Source organism: Myodes glareolus, chromosome 9 (assembly GCF_982192425.1).
Source record: "Myodes glareolus chromosome 9, mMyoGla1.1, whole genome shotgun sequence".
Taxonomy (NCBI): Eukaryota; Metazoa; Chordata; class Mammalia; order Rodentia; family Cricetidae; genus Myodes; species Myodes glareolus.
In genome coordinates this window covers 94,112,240-94,139,270 of record NC_142034.1, presented here as the reverse complement: position 1 = coordinate 94,139,270, position 27,031 = coordinate 94,112,240, and the positions used below count along the sequence as shown (strand labels likewise).

The 27,031-nt window shown below is 52.3% G+C and overlaps 1 protein-coding gene and 1 long non-coding RNA gene across 3 annotated transcripts; one reads left to right on the top strand and one right to left on the bottom strand.

Moving 5' to 3' along the window:
- Positions 1-5,423: 5,423 nt before the first annotated feature.
- Sstr5 (somatostatin receptor 5) lies at positions 5,424-12,875 on the bottom strand. Of its 2 annotated transcripts, none has more exons than XM_087910751.1 (3): positions 12,784-12,875; positions 9,310-9,402; positions 5,424-7,900 (listed from the first exon to the last, which is right to left on the bottom strand). In XM_087910751.1, the coding sequence occupies exon 3, from the start codon at positions 7,859-7,861 to the stop codon at positions 6,773-6,775; it is 1,089 nt and encodes a 362-aa protein (XP_087766877.1). In that variant the 5' UTR covers positions 7,862-7,900; positions 9,310-9,402; positions 12,784-12,875; the 3' UTR covers positions 5,424-6,772. The 2 variants fall into 2 exon arrangements, with proteins under 2 accessions (XP_087766877.1, XP_048292093.2); XM_048436136.3 differs by having other exon boundaries at positions 12,562-12,855.
- Positions 12,876-16,374: 3,499 nt separating this feature from the next.
- LOC146892856 (uncharacterized) lies at positions 16,375-25,628 on the top strand. Its single transcript, XR_015003522.2, has 2 exons — positions 16,375-17,123; positions 24,661-25,628. It is a non-coding gene; the product is annotated as an uncharacterized LOC146892856 (long non-coding RNA).
- The last annotated feature ends 1,403 nt before the right edge of the window (positions 25,629-27,031 follow it).

Genomic DNA, 27,031 nt, shown 5'->3' with positions numbered 1-27,031 from the left:
CTTGTTCTGGGGTGAGAGGTCCAGACTAGATGCCTCCATTTAAAGCCTGCATTCTGTTCAGCTCACATGTCCAGTTGGGGCCTCCACAGCCAAGCCTCTTATGCAGACCCAGATAGTCCCACTGCCTCTTGACAGCCGTACAGTGTGAACACAGCTGGTGCTTCGAGACTGCTAGGGAGCCCGGGCTGGAGTCTCCCATGGGAACTCGGAAGGGCGGAGCAGTTGGCACCTGGCCATGGTGCAGACACCTGGCCTCTTGCTGTTGAGGTGAAGGGTCATGTGGGAAGAACGGCTGGGATTTGTGGGGTGGTGACTTAGGGGTCAAAGGGTGCCTGTTCTCCTAGGCTGCTGTCTTTGAAGGCTTTGGACAGGGACTTGCAGAGAACAGCACCTTCACTCAGCCCAACCTGGTCCCTCAGCTCCACAGTGCACATGATGCTATGTACAGATGGGTGCAGGAAAGTCTCCTCCACACATGCAGCCCAGAAAATACCTACCACCAGGCCGGAGAGACAGGAGAGCCACGGCCAGGCCCGCTTCCAGGTGGCCCACTCGGAGGAGCAGACTGAGTTCATAGTGTGGGAAGGACAGATCAAGGGAGACCCCAGCTCTCTGAAGGCAGCAAAGGGTATTTGGTAAACTCTAGATGTGCGGGGGACCCAAGTCCTTAGGCCAATACAAGACTAAGAGTCTTTCCACACTCTTGGGGAGGTGCCTGCACCCCATAGTCACCCCGACACAGCATCTTCCACTCCCTCCCAGCTCATTTATCTTAAGAGGACCAGAGCTGGGAGGGGATGCGATTGTCAGGATTCGATTTTCTGCACAGCGATAAAAGCGTGTGGGCCACGGCCGATCCTGACAGACTGATAAGCACACCCTGTGAAAAGGCCCAAGATGGAAAATCAATGGCACTCTGGCCACTACCCTGAGCAATTAGAGATTAGAGTTAGAGGGAATTTATGGCAGCAGCCTGAACCGCCAGCTGTGCAGAACCAGAGTTAATCAGGAACACGCTGGCTCCACTCCATGTGATAAAACTAAGAAAAATAGACAGGGACTGGAGGGACAGCTCAGCGGTTAAAGGTGCTTGTGCTCTTTCTGACTTTGGCTCTCAGAATCCAGGTTTGGTAGCTCACAACCACCTGTAACTCCAGCTCCAGGGGATCCGGCCTCTCTGGTCTCCACGGCACCTGCCCTCACATGCAGTTACCCACATGCATATACCAATACATAATAAAAAAAAATCATAAATCAATCTTCTAAAAAGAAAATGTCCGGTGTGGTGGAGTACATCTTTAAACCCAGCACTTGGAAGGCAGAGGCAGGGGGATCTCTGTGAGTTTGAGGCCAGTCAGGGCTACATAGTGAGTTCCAGAACAGGGTCCAAAGCTATAGAGAAACCCTGTCTCAAAAAAGAAAGGAAAAAAGAAGGAAGGAAGGAAGGAAGAGCCAGGCAGTGGTGGCACATGCCTTTAATCCCAGTACTTGGGAGGCAGTGACAGGCAGATTTGAGGCCAGTCTGGTCTACAGATCAAGTTCCAGGACAACCAAGGCTACACAGAGAAACCTTTTCTCAACAACAGCAACAACAACAATCCCCCAAAAGAGGAAAGATGGAAGGGAAAATATTCAGGTACACAGACATTCCAGCGATGCTCCTGCCAAGGGAGGTTTGTCTTGTATTTGATTTCCAGCTGAGTGGATTCCCATCAAAACAAAATCCTGAATCATTAGCTGAACTCACACAACATGAAACTTACTAGTTGGTGGCAAACAGTTGAATAACATTTAACATAGCTTGGGGAGCCTCCACCTCCATTCAGCTCCTCAAGGAATCTGTGTTTATGGGTGGCCACCTAGTCTCCTCCTGTGCCCTAATGATGGCTTTCTGCTCTTGTCCTCGTGACTCTGCCCCTCCTGGGCATCTTGAGCAAGTGGAATCACAGATGTACTGGGTGTGCCCCTCACAGAGCACCCTCCATCCCCACGTCCTCCCCCTTCCTTCTTTCCTTTTGAGACACGGACTCTTTCTGTATCTGAGATTGGTCTCGAAATTGTGATTCTTGAGTTTGCAGAGGTGACTTGGGTTTAAGAGGGGGCTTGCTGTTCTCACATAGGACCCGAGTTCTGTTCCCAAAGCCTGTGTCAGGGGCCGCCAATCACCTGCAGCTCTAGATGCAGTCCTGATGGCTCATTCTCCCACGTGCCGGAGTTACAGGCTGAGTCACCACGCCTGGCTTGGCTATCGTATTCCTGGGTTTCTGTCTCGTTGTCACAGGCATCAGAACTTCTTTTCTTTGTATGGCTGAGTAACATTCCACCACGTGGCAAGAACTCACCTGTTCCTATGAGGGTGTTTCTAGCTGCCGTCTATTATGGGCAATGCTATAACGAATACTGTGTAAAGGATCCATTTTTTAACTGCAAAAATGGTATTGATGAGAAGGAATAAACAGACGAGAAGGTTTGGAGTTTAACTTTCTGAACTATATATAGATGATGGATAGATAGATAGATAGATAGATAGATAGATAGATAGATAGATAGACAGAGACAAGGCCTCATGTAACCCAGACTGGCCTCGAGCACACTACTGAGGCTGGCTGGCCTTGAGCTCCTGGCTCCCGAGCCTCCTGCTGCCATCACCCAAGTGCTGGGATTATAGGTTTATGCAACCACATGTGGTTTCTACATTACCAAGCCCAAATGGTGGCACAATCCACATGTCTGCCAAGCACGAAGCATGCCCCAGATGCAATAAAGTACTACCCAGGATGTGCTGACACCTGTCAGGACAGAGAGATGAGCCTTGGGGACATCACGCTGTGTGATAAACCCATGATGGGACAAATACTACATGACTGCTTGTACACAGGGTTCTTGGCGAAATGTGGTCCACTCACACCAAGCACATGATGTCACTGGGGGCAGTGGGAGGGAGCATAGCTGGGTGGGCAGGAGGAGCACCCCGACTTGTTCCAAGAGACCTAGTGTAAACTACTCAGGACTGAGTTAAGAGTGAGGACACAGACTTCTGAGGTAATAGGCCTTGCCGTTGGCTCCTTCAGGCCTCATGGGAGGGAGGAGAAATGGGAGAGATGGATAGGTGTCCTCTCCTGTGACCAGAGCGAAGGGACAGGTATCTCCAGCTTGCCTGCCCATTCTCAACCTTCCCACTGGCCTGCATTCACTCTGGATAGCGATGGACCCATCGACAGCTTTCAGCGGTGCCTGACTATGGAGAGAGCCAGGGGGACCAGGAAGGAGGAAGGGTGGAGGCTACTGTCCCTGGCTGTTTCTGCATGGGGCCCCTCTCTTGTATTCTCTTCTGAATCTGATGATGCTGCCCCTCCATCCTCCTCGGCTTATACGAGCACCCATTGTTTGGAGGTGAAAGCACTAAGTGTCCTCCCATCAAACCTTCCTGTTGCCACTTGCATGGAGAGGCCCCGTTCCCTGTGACAGAGGACAGGATCCCAGGAAACACGGAAAGCGGGCCCTAAAGGGTGAGGAGCAGAAGAGACAGAATGAACATTCCCAGCCAAGCTCTCTCTTGCTGTCTTCAGTCTCTCCTACTTAGCAGGAAGCAATGGTGTCCCCAAGTACCTGGGCCAGTGGCAGCCTGCCATCTTTACTTATCCATCTGTCCTTCCCTAGGACACCCGAAAGTGGTGGCTGATGGGAACAATGTTCTTCACTCTCAGAATCTGCCACGGGATCCCTGACATTACTCCTGCCGCTGGGGGTGAGGGGGCCGAAAGGAGCGGCTTCACTATGGCTCTACTGAGGGGACTACCTCACTGCCCCCACCATTTCCAGGCTGCACCCCACCCTGCCAGGCAAACAGACATCTCCTGTCCCCCTCCCCATCCTCAGCCCTGCCCCACAGGCCGGATTTCCTGGACAAGGTCACTCAGTCGCTGGAACCCAGTGTTCCATAAAACCCACTGATGCAGACAGAGCCATAAAGTAGATCAGCAGACCGCCACGGTGGCCCCAGGATGTTTGCTTTGGGTTACCCCTGCAATTCTCCGGGACTGCAGTGGAGGACATCCCAGTGCTTATGATGTCCAGGGCTCATGGCTCTCCTGGACAACCATCAGGCCTTTACTAGAGGTGCATTTGGGGTGTCCAGGGCTTTTTCTCCCCCTGCCCCTCCAGGTCAGCTAAGTTTGGACCTCGCAGAATAGTCCACACCGCTCTCAATCCCAGGTCTCGCCCTCAGCGTTCCCTAATCAGGAACCCGTCTGGGGTTCCCCGGCTCTTGCCAGGGAGGTTGTGTTAGCCTCTCAGCACCTTGGGAGCCTCGTCTCAGTCCCCCATCTTGTTCAGGCCACCTCCTACCCCATTCCTGGTAGTGCAGCATCTGCACACTATCCACACCCTGGCTCTCCCCTCCTCTGGATGACATCTCATCCTTACGTGCTGGTGACCCATGATGAGACCTTTGAGGCAGAATTGGGGCTGCACCTATTCTCTTTCCTGCCCCAACTTGTCCCCGACAAGCCGCCCATTCTGACAGGAGGGTGCATTTGCCTGTGCTCCTCTGAGGCTTCACATGCGGTTCTCTCTGTCAGAACATCTTCCAGCCTAGCTTAGGGAAGCATAGGGACTGACTGGTGCCTGCTGTGGGGTCAGGACGGCAGGTCCACCAGTGAGGATTGGAAAGGGGCATTATGTACCAGTAGTTTGTATCTATGGGCAGGGACGGTATGCACTTGACCATCACGTGGCCGATGGAATGCCTAAAGGTCACAAGAGTGCATTACGGCCAGACTGCAGCCCTGTTGGGGTGTGAGCCCGGATTGGGGTTAAAGGGAATAGGCTCCCTGGTGCTGGGGCCTGGGTACTGATGCTATATGGGGCTTCAGGCTGGCAAGAAAAGAAACAGGGTGCCCAGAGGTGTAGGGGAAGTTTCTAGGACCAAGGATCGTCTAAGAAGCACCCTCCATTCATTTCTATGTCCAAGTCCATGGGGCGTGTTGTGCCTCGCTCCCTGCAAGAGGGTGCTGGCTACCTGCCATGTCTATACCTTTAAGAGCACTTTTGTCCGGTCAGGAACTCTCTTTATCAAAACTGTCGGCAGAGACTTGAGTCCTCTGCTCACGGTCCTGAGCCATTTGATATGATTGCCCTTTGCAGCCCAATCCTAGGAGAAGGCCCATTGGTGGGCAGAGGCTAAGGGGTGAAGTGGCCTCAGTTTCCTCTGGAAACATCCCTCTTTGGGCTGACATTGATGGATGGGGTGGGCTTTGCCACCAGTTAATAAGAACTGGGTCCAGAACCAGCAAATGGAATTGTCCCTGCCCTTCCTCACCGGAGGTCAGTTCTCTGGGAGCAGATGACATTACAGCTGTGGAGTTCTCTGCTTTGAACTGACTTCACTTGGCTCCATGGACAATATTTGCTTTGGGAAGGAATTAAACACTTTATTTTCTCATTTATTCGGGGCAGGCTGTAAGACACAAGTGCCCTCATTATGAGGGATGAGTTTCCAGGCTCAGCATCTGTCTAGGGAGGGATCATGTTCTCAGATGTGACCCAGCAGCCCCCACAGTCTTCCTCTGCCCAGTCCCACTGGCCTGACCTCTGCACCCTCCTAGGGAGCCAAGCATTGCCAGGCAGGGCTGCCCAGAGCAGGGAAATAATACGATTACTTCTTTCTCCAGCTTCAGAAAGGCCCAAGGGTGCCCTGGGGACCCTGGGGGTTCTCTGTGCACATTCTGGGTCTGAGTGGAGAAGCTGCTGGAGGGGGCTGAGGGGGATCACAGGCTCCCCAGGGACTTGGCCCTCTTTGGCCCTGGCATTTGCACTGTCTCACATGGTAGGGCTTTCCAGGCTGTACTGTTTGCACTGGGAACAGTTCCTGCCTGCTACCTGCTCACCCTGCTCCCTCTCCAAGAACAGAGAGAGCCCCAGCATTATGCCTTAAGGAGGAGAAGGCCTGTGAAGTCCCTGTGCATCCTCAGTCTCTGAGCAGTCTTTCCCTGGGGCCACACTTACTGGGCCACTCTGAATAGACCGGGTCCTGGTGAGTCCATTCCTCTTCCTGCTCTTGGCCATGTGTCTTTCCTGCGCAGCTACTGTGGAGGCCAAGGCCTCACTTTCCTCAGGCTGGAGAAGGACAGGGGAAAGGCCAGAGCAGGACCCTAGGGTTTTGCTTCCTCTGTCCCAGGACCAGCGCAGCTTTGTTTCAACTGTTTCTCAGAGTACATGCAGCTGAAGATCGCAGAGGCCTACAAACTCTGTGAGCAGAGGCTGGGGGCCCAGCACACAGGGGTCCCTTTCATTTGGCTTCCATGCTGGCCAGAACGTGGATGGAGCAGTGGTTGAGGGCCAGCCGGCAGGCATGGCTTCAGGGTGGGCGGTCTCTGGCACAAACCAACAGTTTGCACGAGCGCGTCTCCTGGCTTCCTCCTGGAAAGCTACTTCTTGACCTGAGAGGCCGACAATTGTGCCACACTGGAGGTGAAGGTGCCTGAATATTTCCGGGGGGCAAAATCCAGCCCTTTTTCCCTGCCAAGCCCATCTCATGACCTCCAGACTCTCTGACCCTGGCCTGGCAGAACATTTTGGTGAAAGCGAGGGTCAGTCACCACAGGACACCAGCTGTGTTGTCTACCCATGGCTTAGCCCCAGGCAGCTGTCTTCACACTGCCACCAGGAAGAGTTCAGCTTGCAGACCTGGGGACAAGAGCATCTCAGCCCCCTCACATCCCAGAAGACAACTTTAGAGAGACCTGGCCAGACCTGGGTGCTCCTGGGGCACTCAAAGCCTGCTGGTTTGCATGAGCCCATTGGCCTCACAGCTGCGTGTGGGCAATGTGGCCTGCGGCCGCCCATTCTTCTCTGGCCGCAGCTCGATGGCATCTGCATCCTCCATACCATATCCTCTACGTAGACACAGAACCTTCCGGAAGCTCTGGCGGAAGTTATCGGAGAGAAAACCGTAGAGCAGGGGGTTGGCACAGCTGTTGGCATAAGGCAGGATCACCACAAAGAAGTAGAGGCCGGCAGAGGCAGGTTCCTCGGGCAGCGTGAAGGCCAGGTTGACGATGTTGATGATGAAGAAAGGCAGCCAGCAGCCCACGAACACCAGCACCACCACCACCACCATGCGAGTCACCTTGCGCTCTGAGCGCCGTCTCCGGGAGGAGCCTACGCGCACACCCGCAGCCTTCACCTTCACCACAATGAGCAGGTAACACAAACAGATGACCAGCAGGGGCCCAAAGAAGCCTAGCACAGACGTGTAGGTGATGAAGGCTGCGCCCCACAGTTCCACAGGCTCCGGCCAGCTCAGGTTGCAGGTGTCCCAGCCCTCCTGGACGTCGGCGAAGACCAGGAGTGGCAGAGACATGAGCAGTGAGAAGGCCCAGACAGCAGCGCTGGCCAGCTTGGCTACCCGTGGGCGACGCCACCGGGCTGAGCGGAGAGGGTGGACCACAGCCAGGTAGCGATCAACACTCATGACCGTCAGGCAGAAGATACTGGTGAATTGGTTGATGCCATCCAGCGTCATGACCAGGCGGCACAGGAAGGGGCCAAAGGGCCAGTAGGAGACGGCATTCTGCGTAGCCAGGAAGGGAAGCCCCAACATAAACAAGACATCAGCTACAGCCAAGTTCAGTATGTACACATTAGTAACTGTCTTCATCTTGGCATGCCGCAGCACCACATAGATGACCAGTGTATTTCCACCCAGCCCCACCGTGCACACCAGCAAGTAGAGAACGGGCACCAGTACTGCCCGGGCTCCTATCGATGACACTGGGCTCACCAGTGACCAGTTGTGGTTACCACTGGAAGCAGCTGAGGCATTCCAGCTGGGTGTGGAAGCTTGAAAGAGGGGCTCCATGCTGCCAGCTTCAGGCTAGGTATCAGCCCACGTGTGTCTCTGCAAGAGAAGAGGGTGTCGTGAGTGGGCACATTCGGGCATTCCTTCCTCCAGCCATCCCCAGTCCGCCTGCCCGACGGTAGTGGGTAAACACCATTAATCATGCTCGACTTGGCCGGGAATCGCATTAAGCAAATTGTTTGGAAAACAAGCTGGAGAGAAAGAAGAAGCCACGAGAGGATGGGTGGCTCCGCGAGCCAAGGTGGGCGTTACCTGTCAATAGTGACTGCCCTAGGATGCGCACGCAACCCATGACTCTCCTGGCTTGGTCTGATGTCCAGCACCCTCTCTCCAGAACCTCTCAGAGCCCTGGAGGGCGGCATTTCAGGAAGATGACATAAACTCAGTGGGTATCACCTCCCAGTGGTCCCTAAACCATGGGGAGAAGTGGCCGATAGAGAAAGATGGGGAGGCTGAGATGCCATGGCTGCCATAAGCCAGTCATACCCAACACATGTGGTATCCTAGGCCTGCTCTGCCAGTAAGTCCAAGATTAGACTCTCTCTGGGGTGGGGCCCTCCCCTGACAGGAGACCTTAGGGAATGGTGTCCTCAGTAGACAGGTTTCTACCCCCAGCAGGGCCTGAGACTCTAGCAGCGGTGACTCCAGAGGTCCCTGAATTATACAGTGGCTGGCCCTCTTCTCGCCCCCGAGGACACCAGGCTGAAGGTACTGCCTGCTCAGGGCAAAGGTCTGTCTCTTGCTTAGCAATGGCAGATATCCTTAAGCCCAGGCTCCGTGCTCGCTATGGAACGGAAAGGTGCCTAATGCAGGGAGGACAAACACATGGGACAGACATAACAGCCCAGCCAACAGGCACACATCAGGCTGCGGGCATAGCATAGAAGGGGATCTACAGCCCAGCACATGGCAGAGCCAGCGAACTAAGGCCTGGGAAGCAGAGTGAGGACACCGAGGCAGTGCATGGGCTTTGTGGAGAAAGCAGAGAGGCAGGCGTGGGCTGACAGTGCCTGACAGATGAGTGGCAGGTGCATTTGTGTTTCTTTGTGTTTGAAGTCTTTCATAAAATCAAGATGCCCAAGAAGAAATAAACATCTCCGTCGCTGGGGAAGAAGGAGATGGGCAGGACTGGTGCCTATGGTTAAAGTACTAGGAGGGCACAGGCCAGGGACAGGCTATAGCAAGGCAGGAGCCCTCGGCCTGAGCCAGGCAGTCTACTAGCTATGCTGTCCTCAGAAACCTGGGTCTGCTCAGCTGATCTTTAGTGGCCTAGGCCAGAGCAGACATGGGACACTCCCCAAGAGTTGTCAGGGAAGGACCTAGTCCTGGGGTGCAGAGGCAACTGCAATCTGAAGAACAAGAAAAGGCAGGCCGGGGTGTGAGAATCCGAGAGAGAACCGCAGCAGTAGCAAGGAAGCAAAAAGGTTCCTCCCCACAGGCCAACTCACCAAAGTCCCAAGTTCTTAAGGCTCAAAGATGCTAAGGAATATGATCTGGAAGACCAAGACAGAGGGGACCAGCTGTGGATTCACCTGGAAAAGCTAAAATAAAATAAGATGATTTAATGATTTAACTAGTATGCCCGGAACATGTTTCAGTTAAGTGTAAGATCTTTGAGTACAGTATGGATAAAATATTATAAGGAGTAATGAGTAAATGGAGCAGGTCCCCTACTTTGAAGCCACAGAACTTGGACATGAAAAATAGAGTCATTTCGTGCCAGGAAAGGCGGCCCATCTGTTAAGAGCCTAGACTGTTCTTGAAGAGGACCCAGGTTTGATTCCTGCTCTTATGCTGGGCAGCTCACAACTGCTTGTAACTCCAGCTCCAGGGGGATCTGATACCTCTGGCCTCTGTGAATCTGCACTAACATGCACACAACCTCACACAGACACACATAATTTAAAATAAAACAAGTCTTTAAAATATGGAAAATACAATTATTTAAATAAACAACAACTTCAAAAAAACCAGACAACAAGAAGCCCAAAATGTCAAGACTAATTTTAATCTAGATAGTGTCGAGGAGAGAACTGGTGAAATAGAAGACACTGAAGGATACTGAGAAGATGCATACATGAAAGCAACAGGAAGGCCAATCAGGGGCCACAGGACAAGGGGGAAGGATGAGACTTCATGGTTGATCATGTCTCCAGGAGGATTAAGTCACAATACACCAGCATCACCACAGAGCTGCAGAAAATCCCAAAGAACATCAGTAGGACAGCTCATGGAAACACCACAAACAGTGACTACGATAACACTATTCCATCAGCAAAGCTAAGGCAAGAGGTACATGACAAACTTTATTTACTAACGAAGGCCCAGGGTAGGGCTGGGAATGGAGAGTGATTGCCTAGCATGCACGATTACCTGGGTTCAGTTCCTAGCAATGCACAAACAAGATGTGCTAGCACAGGCTTGTGAGTCCAGCACTTGAAAGGGGATCAAGGCAGAGGATTAGAAGCTCAAGGTCATTCCTGATTAGATACTAAGTTTGAGACCAGTCTGTGATACGTGAGACCTGGTATTAAGAAAGGAGAAAGGCTGGAGAGATGGCTTAGTGTTTGAGAGGACTGGCTGCTCTTTCAGAGGAGCCCAGGTTCAATCTATAACCCCAGTCCCAGAGATCTGAGGTCCTCTTCTGGTCTCTGCACACACAGCACGGCATGCATATGGTACATAGACATATATGAAGGCAAAATATCCATACACATATAAATAAATAGCTTTAAAAGACATTGTTAGGTATGAGATGACTGTAGCTAAGTAAATGATGGAGTTCTTCTGTTGGCATTGATCTCCTGGTCTAGAAGGGTGTCCCTGGATTAGGGACAAGAATGGTTTCAGCTGGGCCCCATATCACACATAGCTTCAGCAGGAAACCAAGACACTCAGACAGGAGCTTCCTTGGAGTCCCTAGGTGGGACTGCTGATTGACTCGCAGGGGCTGGTCTCAGGAAGTATCTATATGGTATGTCTAAAGTGATGTTCACGGGTCCCATGGACTCCTGAAGAGACCTATTCTAAAAAGGACCATAGTTCAGCCAGGAGTCATGAGATGTCATTTCACATGGCCAACATACATTAGACCTGCTGCAGAGGCCCGTGGGTCACCTCTCCCCAAAAGACTAAGCAAAGGACCTTAAAAGGGCTGAATGTTGGTGATGGATCAACCCCTGAAGATGAGCTCTCCGCTGTTGGGGAAAGGGCTGAGGGGTTCCGGGGATCTCTAACAGGCTCTGGCTTGGGGTGGCGGCTCTTGAACACATTCTGACCTTAAGTCTACCTCTCATTTTCTCTGGGCTTCTGAGGTTTCTCTCTGGCCCATCCCTCCTCACTGCTGCCCAGAGCCCCAAGAGTGGCTTAGCAGGCCACCAGTCCTTGCCATCTATGCAAACGCTGCAACTCCCAACCAGCCTCGGAGCTACAAAGAACAAAATGGGCCCTAGAGCTGTGCCAGCCTCATAGAATATGATTCTGCAAGAACCGTTTTTAAAAGAGCAATTTTCTTATTCACCAGAATTACATGTTCACGGGAAAATTGCCCCTCAGGCCATCTCGACTGTGGGAGGGAGGGGCGAAGGAGGGGGTTCACATCCAGAGTCCAGCTAAAGACCTGCTTAGACAAGCCCACCCTCCAGTGCCATCTTCCCCAGCAGTTCCCAGCCCCTACCCCAATACCTGCCTTGTGATCCTGGGGAACTTGGTGCTTCCCTGAGCCCAGGCTTCAGGTGTAAGCAAGCCCATACACATGCAGAGTTGCCCAAAGGATGAAATGACCGGACCCTGACCCATCTGGAGACGCAGGTGTCAGGCCACCCTTGCTGTATGCTTCTGCCCCCTCCTGCTTGCTGGGGGGGGCTGGAGTCCGACATCCACACCCCACCCCTACCCACAGTCATTAGCGACACCTCTTCTTCTGTCTTGCCCCAGACACACTCCACCTCTGAACACTTCTGGAGGCTGCTTGGGCCAGGGCAGGGGGAAAGTGAGGCAGGTTTAGCACCAGCCAGGAGACAAGGAGGGGACCACACAATCTGGAGAAGGAGCTCAGGTGTCTCCCTGCCCTGAAGGCGGTTACTTCCATCTACAATCCATTTCTTCAGAAACCTGGGCCTTTCCTTTACTTTATGGGGAGCCAATGCCAGCTTATGATCAGTTATTAGTGCTGCCGGAGACTCCAGTGCATCCCACCTGACCCTGAGACGCGTTCTGTTGCTGAGCAACAGTTCCCATGTCTGACTTTGGGCACCTGGGTTCTGGCCACACAGGGGTGGCATGGAGGGAAGGGCCCTACACATGAAGGAAAGTTCCAGGACATTCTAGATCCCACAGAGGGGCGGGATGGCTGGAAGACCGGTAACCAGACTCCCTCCTCCGCGCAAACAATCGCAGGGACCCCAGATCCTGTAGGGCGTCCATGCATGCCAGGCCGCAGCCCCATGGCTGGCCCCACCATGCCCGCCAACTAGCAGATCCAAATGCGCAAACCACTGCTTCTCCCGACCGTTCTCCACCCTCGGCGACCAGCTGCAGACCTCCTAGCCTAGCCTGCCCCCTCTGCGCCCTCCCACCTTCCCTCTGAGCCCGCGGCTCCTGAGACCTCAAATTTTGCACTGGGGGCGCGCGCCATGGAGTGGTCGGACCCGAGGGTGCATAAGCAGAGGGAGACATCTGGGTCCCTTGTGGTTTCTGACCTGACCCAGGCACACCGGGCGGCCGCCGGGTCTCCAAGGCCGGAGGAGAGAAAAGGCAGAGGGGATGCAGCTCCGAGGTTGGGGCGAGGACGCCAGAGGATGCCCAGGGAAGCTTGGGGATCCTGTGCGTCGCAGGCAGGGTCCAAATGGCGGGACCCCAGGTCCGGGCTGTGTGCAGACAGCGAGAGGAAGCGACAGACCTGTGCGGGACAGGGTACCCACACCTGAGACAGCGGGCAAGGCGGCGGCACTTCGCGACAAGGAAGCGCCCTCGGGCTCCAAGAGCAGTGTGCGCACTCGAGGTAGGAGGTCGGCGCCCGCCCTCAGGCTAAAGGGAGGGAGAGGTGGAGGAGATGCTGGGGGCGGGGCGGGGCGGGACTGGGCGGGGCGAGTGCCTCGGCTAGGGTGGGGAGACTGGGTAAGGAGGGGCGAGCTCCCGTGGGAAAAAGGAGATTTTCCAGAGGAGTCGGGGGTCTGGGCAGTACAGTCGGGTTGTCTGGGTGAGACTCTTGTCTATGCAACTTCATCTGCCTAGCTTCCTGTATGCCCCAAGTCACGTAGTTTATCCGTCTCCGAAACCTTTTCCCTGCCCTAGTACGGTTGTCAGTGACTTAGACCACGCCCCTCTTTCCAACAACTACTTTGGGCTGGGACTGAAAGCAGAGGGTTGAAAGGAGTCCCTCTAGTGCCTGAAGAGTCTGAGAAGAATCCTCCTGATAGAAGTCTGGTGGCCTACAGAGATGCCCCGGGTGAGGTTCGAAGAGTGAGGGGAGGCAGTGGGAATCCTCAAGGCAGAGTGCGAGCGAGCACCTGGGGTTCTCTGAACTTGCAGGACTGATGAGTGTGTGTTCTACCAGGCACTTCCTGGGTCTTGGGTCGCAGCTCACTGAGGAGTTGCTGACTCTAAGCGCTGAGGGCCTCATCTAGACACAGAGGCTGCCCCAGCAGCTCCCTGACCTTGGAGCCTGCTTGTAGCACTTTAACCTGAGCTGGTGTCCTGCAGTCCCACCAAGAACAGCTGAGATGACATACATCCAGATGACATCAGGACTGGCCAAAGGAAGTAGGGGTCAGCCACACACTGCTTGTCCCTGAGTGGAGGTGCTTCAGCAGATCTGGTAGGTGGTGCCTGGTCTTTCTCAGTTTTTCTGTACTTCTACATTTTCTTTTTTTTTAAAAAAATATTTATTTATTATGCATACAATATTCTGTCTGTGTGTCTGCCTACAGGCCAGAAGAAGGCACCAGATCTCATTACAGATGGTTGTGAGCCACCATGTGGTTGCTGGGAATTGAACTCAGGACCTTTGGAAGAGCAGGCAATGCTCTTAACCATTGAGCCATCTCTCCAGCCCCCTACTTCTACATTTTCTTCATGGAACTTGAATTAGGTTTGCAAAGGAGAGAACCCAACCGCATTGTGATTGCCCATGCTCCAGCTCCTCACAGTGCTCCTCCCCAGCCAGACTTGGATGTCATGTTTAGGATGATTTTAACCTTTCCCCTAATCCCGGGCTCCATTTCGCCAGTGACTGTCCGCTTTCCAAGAAGGCTGCACAGATTCCGCCGTAAAGACACCTCCACTGTTCTGCAGCCTGAGGGGTTTCCTCTCTGACTGGGGATGGTGGCTGCTAGTCCACTGCCTCCAGCAGCTTGGTGGATGCTTGGTGCTCTACAGGGCACATCAAGGCAGATTGAGCTATCCTAGATACCCGGGTGGGAGTGGGGGTTCTGCGAGAAATAGGCACAGCGTGAGTGGGGCACCAGATGTTCTGATGTCTGTCGTATGGGAGGCTTTCTGGTGACTGTGTGGGATGAGGAAACAGGCTGGGGTCCGGTGGAGTGTCCAGAGCCCTCTGGCTGGGGAAGGAATCTGGGAACGCGTCTGCAGGCCTTCAGAACCCTCTCTGTGTTTAGGAAGGAGACCATTTCTGAGCGTTCCCTGCGAGGCAGACACTCCCAAGGACAAAAACAGCGCCTGTCTCGCCAGTTCAGTGTGTGGCAGAGAGGTCATACGCAATGACAACAGTGACAAGAAACTTCATATAGAAAGTTCTCGGGACTGGAGAGGTGGCTCGGCAGTTAAGAGCACTGGTTACAGGACTGGGATTCAATTCCCAGCACCCACACGGTATCTCAAAATGGTCTGTAACTCCAGTTTCAGGAAATTGGATGTTCTGACCTCTGTAGGCAGCAGGCACACGTGTAGTTCACAGACACACACTCAGGCACAACACCCATACACATACGTAAAATCATAAAACGTAAGACATTTTTAGATTGTGCTAAAGACAAGCAGGAGGTCAGCGCCCGCCTCTCCACAGTGCGATGTGGACACAGTGAGGAAGAACTTTCGGCAGGACCCGGCGGGTGTGAAGGCCCCCTGGGACAGAGAGAAGCGCTGTGGCTGAGGGAACCACACGCAGGTGCTGGTCCCGGTGTCATCGCTCCTTGTCCTGTGTCACCATTCTGGCTCTCCTCCATTCCAGCCATTGTCCCCACTCTGTTGTTCCTGTCATCAGCCCAATCACTCATCCACATGTGACCATGTCGAAGATTGGAAGATGGAGGACGAGCCAGTAGGGCCTGGCTGGAGACCAGCAGAGACCTCAAGAGGCTGTTTCCAGGTAGCACATCTGCCTGCTGCTAACCTGGCCTGGGCTCCTCCAACTGGGACACCAGAGATAGACGGTGAGCCTTGCTTCAGAGCCCATCTTTCCACCAACCAGGATCTCCAACAGGATCTCCACCTGACCACACCTCATACTCCATCCTCAGTAGAGTGTGTCCAGCAGGGAAGCAGGATCCATGTTCCTAGCTTGCTGGTTTCTGAGCTCGCAAAGACTGAGGCTACCCTCATTTGAAACTCCAGCAAGCACTCCCTCATGACCTTGCTTGGCCACAATAGGTTGGTTCCTTCTAAGAGCATTTTCCTGTTATGGGGCATGGGATGAGGGGTGAAAAGAGCTGGCTTCTGGCTGCCATCTGAACCAGAGGTGCTGTTGACTGGGCACAGGGTGGCCTTTGCCTTAGAGTCACCGTTGGGCTGGCACTAGTGGAGCCCAGGCTGGGCCGGAGCTGAACTCCCTCTCAGAGTCTCATCTGAGGACTAGCTTTGTAGGTTGGCCACTGAGGGGTAGGTGGCCAGGCCTCACTCCTCATGTTATGGAATTCGGGCCAGCCCCTCTCTCAGGCCCTGTGGCAGCAGGCTGGGGGAAACCACTGTTCTTTCTCCAGGACAGGCCACTTCCCACAGGTAGTGTCATATTGGCCCACATCTGTTTGTCATATTGGCCCAGGGGCAAGCTCTGCCCTGTCTTGATGGCCTAAGGCTCACAAGAGACAAGTGGGCCCCTCTTTACCAGACACAGCCAGATTGCTGGACACATATGGCTGGCTGTCCATATGGGGACTTAATATAGGGGTACAAGCCAGAGGCAAGGGGTATCCAGAAAGATGGGTGAAAAGATGGGCTCTGGGGCCCCAGTGTGTCTCCTTAAAGGAATGTGGTATTAAGACATCGTCAGCAAAGGGATCTGGCTTGAGAGTTGAGGTTTTTTTCGGTTCTGCTGTGTCTGCCATACACAAAGAGCTTTTGTGCCTCTTGGTCCCCACTAATCCCAGGGGCTGGTTCCCAGATCTGTCTGCTGGCTCTTCTCTGAGTGATGTTTTTGTCCCTTGGCTGCCTGGCCTTGGCCGGCACTCTAGAGAGCTTCCTATGCAGGTGCTAGTGACCGCCACCTTCCATTCTGCAGGCCAGGCCAGGCATGTGAAGCAGGCAGGCAGGAGGGACCCCATGAGTAAGATCGGAGAACCAATCAGCCTTTCTCTGCAATGGTGCAGACTCCAGCACACACTGCTTGGCTCTCTGCCATCAGTACCCAGTAAAGAGAGGGGAGATTCGGGGTCTTTAGGCACCATGAGAACTCCCCGTGCCTAGAAATGCCCTTGCCCTGCCTTCTTACTATGCAGCTGGAGAAACTGAGACCTTGTGGTAGGGACAAGTCAGTCAACAGAGCACTTTGGATTGACTATTCTAAGGTTCTCAGTCACTGGGCAGCCCCAGGACTCCTGGGCCTCCAGGCTGCAGGTGCAAAACAGTTTGGATGACATCACAAGTCTCAAAGACCCCTGCCTCCCACTTCTCACGTCTTGTGGAGAAACTCTGTCCACCTTCCCAGGCTGGGTTCTGGGGACTGGAGGCTGGGCCAGAGCTCCTTCTGCGTCTACTTCCTCATCCTAGTCCCTGTCTGGAGACGCTGCTTCCTCCGCCCCCAGTCTCCCTGCCTCAGCCCCGATGCCCACCCCTGCCACTTTAAGTCAGATCACAGCACCGCCACGTCCCACTCCCCCAGCAGGGCTCTGGGATTCCACTGTCAGGAGTTGCTGAAGGATACAGCCCCTGTTCAGGAAGGATGCTGGCGCTACCTAGGCCCTCCAGGAGTCCGTGATTACAGAGAGGTGGTCTGGTTGCTGGAGGCCTGCTTCTGCCTTCTTGATGACCTCTGCTTTGGCCAGGAACACCTTGCCTCAGACCACTCTGCCAAGGAGGATCAAACAAGGTGAGGCCTGCTTGGGGACACAGTAGGGAGGTCCAGCCCAGGGGGAGGATTAGCAGCTGCCTGGAGCCATGGCAACGGGACAGTGGCTTCATGGTCTCCCCAGAGATGGTCTCAAGACCTCTACCCCATCTGAGACCCACACCTATGACACCTTGTCAGAGGTTCTCAGTGGTTGTCAAGTACAGAGCCCTTTCTCTCAGCCCCTGACCGGAAAAGGCCTGGCATCTATGAAGCTCTGTGGTTATTTAAGAGCGATGGAGGCCGACTCCAGCCAGCCACTCTGTGTTTCTTTTGCTGCCTACCTCTGATTGCCAAACCTCAACTCAGCTGTACCCCGTGCCCAATGCACCAACTTCCTCCTCAAGTGAATCCCTTGCTAGCATCAGTGGGCCTTCTTTTGGGAAGACCCCAGCAGCCCCACCCCGTCCTGGCTTCTCTGCTTATGTCTAAGGGTCTGGTACGCAGCAGTAGCCTAATAACCACTGGCCAGCCCACTTCCTGGCCTCTGCTGCTGGAGCGGGCAGTGGGGCCTGTGTAGGGGGGAGAAGATTAGCTGCCTGTGGGGCCAGCACAGTGGGTTGCCACCCACTCAGCCTCTGGGACATTGCCTGCCAGGCTCCCAGCAGGAGCTCATAATCACATGGGTGCCGTGGTGAACTGTCTCGGCAGGGCTGTGAGAACGTCTCTGTAAGAGAATGTGGATGAGTCACCAAGTGTGGAGGGCACAGTATAGTCTGCAGATTCTAGTGGGGGATTGACTGGTCATAGATGATGTCTGCAAAGGCATATGAGTGAGGTCTAGACAGACAAAGCAGAGCATGATGCCCACCCAGGGACTAGATAGACAAAGTCCCTGAACTGTTTGAAGCCCTGTACCTGGAAACCTGTAGCCAGGAAGGGACAGCTAATCCCTGTCTGGCTGTGGCCGCAGACTCCAGTGAATGCCCCTTCCCTCTGTTAAAATGAGATACCTGAAAATCCAGCTTCCCAGGCCACTGGCCTTCAAACAGGAGGTAGGGGTAAGTCGCCAGGGTGGAATGGTTCCATCCCGTCCACACCTTTTGAAGAGGTACAACTCAGACTCCTCCTGATCCTTGCCTGCCTGTTCGTCTTATCTCTCCAGGTCCCAGTTGCCCAGTCTTGGACTAAAGGACCAGAAAGGTGTCACTGGGGGTGGGGGGAGAAGTCCTCACCAAGTAACGTTGGGAGGACCCCCGTGCAGGGTATAAAGCAATAGTAGGCACCCCAGCCTCTCTGACAACTGCTGCCCAAGGCAGGACCTGGGTTGGCCCTGGTGGCCTGGCAGACATCCAGACCTGCTTCAACTCATCTGTCCACCTGCAGTCGGGAAATTGTCCATCAGGGCCTGGCTGTGGCAGCCCATTTCCGCCCCAGACCACAAACTGCATCACTGCACATCACAGAGAGATCAGCCATACAGGGGGAACTAGGGAACACCTGAGAATGTTCTGTTACAAGGGTTGTGGTGCAGACAGCATGCCATTCTGTTACCCAGGCAAGTGGGATCTACTTTCCCCAACATGGCATCAGGGCACTGGACCCCACCCCTGACAAGCATATGGCCAGGTTCCTAGCTGAGCTTTTCTCCAAGAAGTAGGTTCCCTCTCTAGTGAGGAGGAGTCAAGACCCACTGGTGTAGGTCTACGGCCAAAGGAGTTGGCAGTAGCTGTTGGTGATTTTTTTTTTAAGTGGCATGAGAGATAAAAACGCCATGCAATGGAGTTCATGTGGAGGGGTTTATTAAAGGAAAGGGAACATAAAAAGAGGGAAGGGGAGGGGGGAAACTGGGGTCTGAGGACAGGAGCAGCAGAAGAGGAGAGGAGCAGAGAGAAAGAGGGAGGGAGGGAGGGAGGGAGGGAGGGAGGGAGGGAGAGAGAGAGAGAGAGAGAGAGAGAGAGAGAGAGAGAGAGAGAGAGGAACAGGCAGACAGATGGAGAGACAGGGAAAGAGAGATGGGAGGTGGGCAGGGCCCTTTTATAAGGGAATGTAGTCAATGTGCACAGGAGATGCTCTTAGTGGCTGCAGCTGAGGACACAGCCCGTCTGAGCCCCAAGGGCAGGCCAGTGCAGATGCCTGAATACTAACAGTAGCTGCCTAAAGTGAGTAGGAGGGGATGGTCCACATCGGCAAGCCATGCTTCCTGGGACTCTGCTCTTTCTTTGGAGATCTTTGGGGATGTGGCCAGATGTTCTTATGGCTGGGCCAGGTCCTCCATGGCTCTCAGTTTCTCAGGTAGAAGGAAGAGCTGTATCCTCTAGGACAGAGATGTTCTTCGTCTCCTTTCTCTCTCTGACAGCAGAGCCCTTTGAAGCCTTGCATTTCATGTTCAAGGAGCATTTAGAGGTTGACTCATTCAAAGCTTGTTTAACTCACTAATTTATGAGTCCCAGACAGATCAAACGAGCATTTTTCCCTTGATTTGGTCACATCGATCAACTATAAAATCAATTTTTAAAGGTCTGTTTCACTTACCGGATGCAAGCAGAACGCCGTCTTTTCTAATACGTTACAATTCAGCAATCCATCAACTTATTTAATTTCATTTCAATCTGAAAGTCTAATAACATTGGGGACAGAATTCCTCATCAGAGAACAAATCATTAACCAAATCGTGGATGTGCAGAGCACAGTGCTGGTTTTTGGCTTCATGACCTACAGGGACGGCAGCCCATAGGGACTGCAGCCCATAGGGACGGCGGCCCATAGGAAAGCAAAAAAGAGGCCTTCAGTCTGGATGTCCTGCCTGATTCATGCCAGGACCAGCTGCCCCCGAGTCTACACCCATCTAACCCCTTCTCTTTGTTGTAAGTTTTTTCCATTAATTTTACTTATTTATTTTTTAACATTTATTTATTATGCATTCAGTGTTTTGCCTGTATGTGTATGCCTGCAGGCCAGAAGAGGGCACCAGATCTCATTACAGGTGGTTGTGGGAATTGAACTCAGGACCTCTGGAAGAGCAGCCAGTACTCTTAACCCCTGAGCCATCTCTCCAGCTATTTTTCTCCGCTAATTTTTTTTTTTAGTTAGAATATAAAATGGTGGGTTTAACTGTCACATTTTATTTTATGTTTTTCCTCTGCATGCAAATCTGTGCATCACTTATATGCCTGCTGAGTTCAGAGGCCGAAAGAGGTGTCAGATTCCCCAGAATTTAAATTACAAGCCGTTGTGAGCTGTTATGTGAGTGCTGGGAGTTGAACCTGGGTTCTCTGGAAAAGCAGCCAGTACTGCTAGCCACTGAGCCATCGCTCCAGGTCTAATTGCACATTTTCATTCTCATATATCACTATACTTTGCTCCTAATCGCCCCACCACTGGCCTCCCTGCCCCCTTTCCCAATGCTTATTCTCTTTCTTCCCCAAAATAGTCTCCACTCTACTTTCTTTTAAAGATTTATTTTATTTTTTAAATTATGTGTATGGAGGTGGGTGGGGCATGTGTACATGAGTGCAGGTGCTGGAGGAGGTTAGAAGAGGGCACTGGATCCCCTGGAGCTGGAGCCACAGGAGGCCAGGAGCCAGCTAACATGGGTGCTAGGAACTGAGCTCTGGCCCTCTGCAGGAGCAGTACAGCTCTTAATTGCTGGCTCATCTCTCTAGCCCCTCCCTTCTACTTTATTCTCTCTCTCTCTCTCTCTCTCTCTCTCGCTCGCTCGCTCGCTCGCTCACACACACACACACACACACACACACAGGTGCACACACACACACACACTGAATCCTTGGCTTTTTTTTATTATTTATTTCTTTATTATGTATACAATATCCTGTCTGTGTGTATGTCTGCAGACCAGAAGAGGGCACCAGACCTCGTTACAGATGGTTGTGAGCCACCATGTGGTTGCCGGGAATTGAACTCAGGACCTTTGGAAGAGCGGGCAATGCTCTTAACCACTGAGCCATCTCTCCAGCCCCCCCTTGGCTTGTTTTTATGCAACATAATAATCTTTAATTCCACCTACTTTGCTACAAATGTTGCAACTTCATTCTTTTTATGGCCAAATAGATTCCACTGTGTCTATGTTCTTCCCTTGTTCATCTGTTGATGGACATCGAGGTTGGCTCTATCTCCTGTATGTTGTGCACACACAGTTCACAGCGCAGGAGTTGACATGGCTATGTAGGGATCCCTGTGTTTTATATGTACAACATATAAATACCTAACATGGTTGTTTGAGAAACTTTGTTCCCTAACATGGCCGTGCTGGCAGGTACTAGTTGTTCAGACTTCAGCTTATCTTTGGAAGTGGGATACAATTCAATCTGCATGTAGGCCTCCAAGTCCTGGGGGGGTTCTATCTACCTCTGGTCTTGGTGGCCTTTGGTCTACTCTATTCACCAGGGGTCTTCCCTAGGCTTCTAAGTCTCATATATCTAATCCACGCCATGGCCCTAATATGAGGTGGAACCAGTTAGCTGCTTCCAGTAGAGACAGATTCTGGGGAGGTACATTGTTCACCCTACCTGTGGGATTTCTGGGCTCCTTGGTCTGGGGACACCCAGGAGGAGCACTCCCTTGAGACTTTCTCTTGTTCACTTGGTTCAAACCAAACCTTGGATTTGAACATGCCTGACGGCTGTTCCTACTTCCAGCCTACCCTGAACTGTGTCCCGTGGGCAGCTGGGCAGTGTTCTCAGCTCAAGGAGCAATTCATTTGCCTTTTAGCATAGCAAATGTCAAAGTGGTGTCTAGAAGTGTTTAGAGCTGCCATCTTGTCTAATTCTAAGTCCGCGTATCATAATAGTAGCAGTAGGCTCTTCCCTAGGGCCTAAGACTATTTATTTAACCACAGATTTTTGGCCCCAGTAATGGTACCAGGTGTGGGTTTCATCTTGTGGAGTGGGACTTAAAACCAGTCAGGAAGTGTTTGGGTATCCCTAACATCTATGCCACTATTGCACTAGCAGGTGTATTGTACATGCCAGTAGCTCACAGGGTTCATAGCTGGGTAAGACGGACGGTTACTCTTCTCCTCTGGCAGAATGCAGAACCTCCCAGTGCTGTCAAAGCTTGCTTTAGGGTGGGACTTCCGGACAGAAAACAGCATGATTTCTCCACGTTCTTTGACTCAAGTGTGTAGTATCCTCAGCAATAGAATCTCACCATTAAGTTCCAAAGAGTAACCAAGAGTAATGGCAGCGGCCTATAATGTTTGGGGGGTTCTATGGGACCCCACTAGCCAACAGCTCCAAGGGAGGTAACCAATTCGTCATACTAGGCTTTTTATTGGCTCCTGACATGTGTAGGAGGGACATTGCCCCTTTTATAGAATAACTCCGTTTAAACTCTTTCTTTGTGTGTATACGTTTTAGGAAACGTCTACAGCAGCAGGTTTCTGTGTAATGTTTTAAAAGGCTTTTAGTGTTAGGTGTTCCTCTCTGCGCTCTGTCCCCTCTCCTGCCCTCCCATCCCTTGCCCCATTTAATCCTTCCTGTTCGACGATACCCTTTCCTCCCTTTATATCACGCCTTCTACTGATGTGGGAATTCCTTCTGCACATGTGCTGCTTTTTTGGTTAGTGAATAAAGAAGCTACTTTGGCCTGTGATAGGGCAGAATAGAGCTAGGCAGGAAAACTAAATGCTGGGAGAAAGTAGGTGGAGTCAGTGAGAAGCCGTGGAGTGAGAAGCCAGTGTTTGCTGGAGGAAACAGATGCTGGCACTTTGCCTGGTAAGCCACAGCCACGTGGCAATACACAGATTAATAGGAATGGATTAATTTAAGATATAAGAACTAACTAGCAACCGGGTGGTAGTGGCACACGCCTTTAATCCCAGCACTCAGGAGGCAGAGGCAGGCAGATCTCTGTGAGTGGCCAGCCTGGTCTACAAGAGCTAGTTCCAGGACTGGCTCCAAAGCAACACAGAGAAACCCTATTTTTTTTTAAAAGAACTAACTAGCAATATGCTTAAGCTATTGGCAAAGCCGTGTTTTAAATAATATAGCTTCTACGTAATTATTTCGGGTCTGAGTGGCTAGGAATGAACGAGCGGCCTCTGACTACATTCTACCTTCTCTCTCCTGAAAGTTCCTTTCCGCCCCATGGCCCCTACTACTTCTCTGACTTCTCTGAGTATTCTAATGGATTCCACGTTTCTAAAGATTCAAAGCCAGCAGCCGCATATAAGAGAAAGCATGTGACCTTTGTGCTTCTGAGTCTCGGTTACTTTACTCACAATGATTGCTTTTAGCTCTATCCATTTACCTGTGAATTTCATAATTTCATTTTTCTTAACCACTGCAGAGCATTCCTTTGTGCAAATGCACACCACATTTCCTTATCTATTCATCAGTTGATGAGCATCTAGCTATTTCTACTTCCTGGCTCTTGTGACTAGAGAAGTAATGAACATGGATGAGCAAGTGTCTCTGCATAGGTTGCGGAGCCCTCTGGGTATGCGCCCCACATATGGTAGATCTAGCGTAGCTTTTGGAGGAGCCTCTCTGCTGACTTCCACAGTGGCTGTCCTACAACCAGCAGTGAGTAACTGTGCCTCCTCTTTCTGCACATCTATGACAGCTTTTCTTCTTGTTGTTGTGTAGCCCTGGCTGTCCTGGAGCTCCTTCTGTAGACCAGGCTGGCCTCAAACTCACGGAGATCCTCCTGCCTCTGCCTCTCCAGGGCTGGGAGGTTAGAGGAGTGTGCCACCACCACCCAGGCTTTTTTTTTTTTTTTTTTACATCTTATCTAGCTTTGTCCTACCCTTTCCCCAAGACTCAGGGATCTTAGAGGAATATGGAGCTAAAATATTGTAAGAACCAGAGGAGGTGGACAGCTGCAACAGAAACTGCTTTCTGGACACAGCAGGGCAGCAGCAATATGATGTCATAGGGGCTGGACAACATGCACAGGACCCCACAAGCGCAAGCCAGGGGAAATCTCAGTCTGGAGGGAGAGGGGCATTGGAGCCCCATTCTTTGCTGAGGAGTCATTGGCCTCTGATAGATTATTAGAGAGGGAAAGTGGGATTACTTTAGGGCTGTGGCCCTTTGTCGATCAACCTTGCTCCAAAAGATGGAGCTTGCTGATTCGGCTGGTTAGTTTAGTCAGCAAGCCCTAGCTTCAAGTGAGAGACCCTGCCTCAATTTAGAAGGTAGAAAATGGCCGAGGAAAACAGCTGGTGCCTATTTCTGACCTCCGCACACATGTTTATTCATGCCTATGTGCATATGCATCTAAAAACACGCCACATACACACACACACACACACACGAAAGAAGGGAGAAAGGAATGAAGAAAGAAAGAGAAAGAATGAAAGAAAGAAGAAAGGAAGGGAAAAAGAAAGAAAGGAGCTGGCCTTTGTGATCACTGTCGGGGTGGCAGGGGCGGGTTGTTCTGAGTCCAGATACAACATGGGCACTGTCCTGGGAGTTCAATGAACCCTGCACATGATGGGGTTCATGACAGGCTGAGGCATCCCTCTGTCCCCCCCACAAACACACACACACACACACACACACACACACACACACACACACACACTCGACATAACTTCAAACCTTTTCTGTTTCAGGCGCTCAGGTGGGGAGATCCTGGCCATCGAGGCTGGAGGTGACCATCTAGGACATCAGGCTAGAGCTGCTCCTACGCCATTGCACTGAGAGCAGGTACTAATGAGAGCCTTCATCTCCTATCCCCATGCAACATCAGTGACCTTTGCTTGTCAGAAGGCCTGGATCCCAGCCAGCCTAGCCTGGGCAATGAGCCCCGGCCATCAGCCAAAAGAGTGATCCAGGTGTGATCCTTAAAGCCAGAACTTACCTTTAAGATCTGACCTCCGTGTCTCAGGCCCGTCCGGGACTTCAGGGTCAAGTAACATCGATGAAGAAGATAACAGGATTTGTGGCAGACTGTACATTGAACCCTTGGTAAATCATCCCACTTCAGCACATGTGAGGGAGGGGTGACGTCTCAGGCTGAGAGCCTCAGGGTTGAAGTTCCATCGGGGATGCTGGATCTGTACCTGGGTGTCCACTGTCTTTTGAGTCTGGGGCGCTGATACTCTGCTGTAGGGCCTGGTTTCAGGACGCAGAGGCTAACAGGATTCGGCACCTGTTATGAGATGTGAAACCCTGTAGAAGTGCCCCCAGAACAGAACTCCACAGAAGTGACCCCAGTGAGCTCACAGAGAGTGGGGTGATGGTCAGCTAGAGCGACGAGAGCGGAAGACTCGCAGTGGAGTGAGATGATTGCAGAGATAATAGTAGGTACGGAACGCAGCGCGGTCGCACACAAAAGCCCAGCAGGTGGGAAGAACCAGCCACAAACAGCAGTGGGATCTTCATGACAAGAAGCATCGTCGCACGGTCCGAATAGCCGTCGACGTGGCCAGGAAATAAGGGTGTTGGGCAATAGGTCATTTGGCAGATGGCACAGGGTACATCTGGAGAGAGACCGAGACTGAGCTTCCCGAGTGTGTCTGCTGTTGACATTTGCTAGCCGGGGCCTGGGGCGACAATGCTGAGTAAAGAATTAGACACAGAGAGGGTTAGTGATGTCTGATGTCCTGGCTCCTGCTGCCAAAGCCTCCTGACCTGTGAAATGCAGAAAGGGGCTCCTGAGGTCCCTCATGGGGACACAGGCATGAGGGGCCCCTGAGACAATGGAAGGGTGGGGCCTATTGTCCCTTTCAGCAGAAGTTGGAGTAAGAAAGTGGGACTCTAAAGGACTTCAGGCAGGAGGGGTGAGGGGAGGGCACCCTTTCTCTTCTTAGGGCTGCACCTTGATCTCTGTCCCTTCTAAACCAAGCAGGTAAAGGGGAACGTGTGAATGGCCTGCGCTCTCTGGTGCCTGTGCACAGATTCTCACCACAAACCATGTCAGGTTGACATTGTGATAATCAGCTGAGAAGACAATTATAACATCAGACAGGGACAAATTACAGGCTTGGGAGAGGGAGGATACGGGCTCCTCATCAGCCCCTGCCTCCAGGGACACTGACTCTGTTCACCTTTCCCAGACCCCACTTCACCTCCTCTTTTTTTTTTTTTTTTTAGACAGTCTCCTGTATTCAGGCTGGCCTTGAACTCACTGTGTAGCAAGCGATGGCCTTGACTTCTGATCCTCCCGCTTCCACCTTGTGAGTGTGAACCTTTACACCCAGTATTCAAGCCCTCCCTCCCTTCAGGTCCTTTTTCTGGGACTCCCATCTGCCCTGGACCCGGGACTGAGTGAGTAATACTGTCTTTCCATCACTGAGCTCTCTTTTTAGACCTTGCCTGGGCAGCAAAGCCAGTGGTGTGGGAGGAGAGAGGGTAGAAGAGGGGCTTCAGCAAGGACTACAGGACTCGCAGCAAGAACTATAGTCTCCTCCACTTTCATTTAGAGAAATGGGCTCATGTTGGATGGCACACGTCACACACACACACACACACACACACACACACACACACACACACACACCACTTACACAGCAGAGCTTCCCACTGTCTCCCTAAGTTGTATCAGTCCTTTGAAGGTCAAAAGAGAGGAGCCTGACCAGCAATGAAGAATCAAGGTCCAGCCACCACCTGGCCCACTGGGTTCTAATCCGGAAGCCTCCACCACCAGGCCTTTGGTGCCATCTTGTGGCCATAGTGGTCACTACATGCAGCTGCATTCAGGACCATTGCTGGTAGAAGGCCCATTGCTGTAGAAGACTCAGGGTCTGGGCTGGTTGAGCCTAATTGCTTCTGTTCCGGGTCCTTTCTGAACTAGTTCAAGGGCACCGACTTCCAGGCCAGTGACCCATACCCATACACTAGGGAGTGGCTTTTCGACAGCTTGTCCTGTGAAACCTTGTCTTGTTATCCAGCCCCTCCCCCACACTCCCCCCATCTGTCCTGAGTCTTGACAGCTTCAGTAACACACCGTCACACTCCTTCAGAAGCTCCCAGAAACAGTCA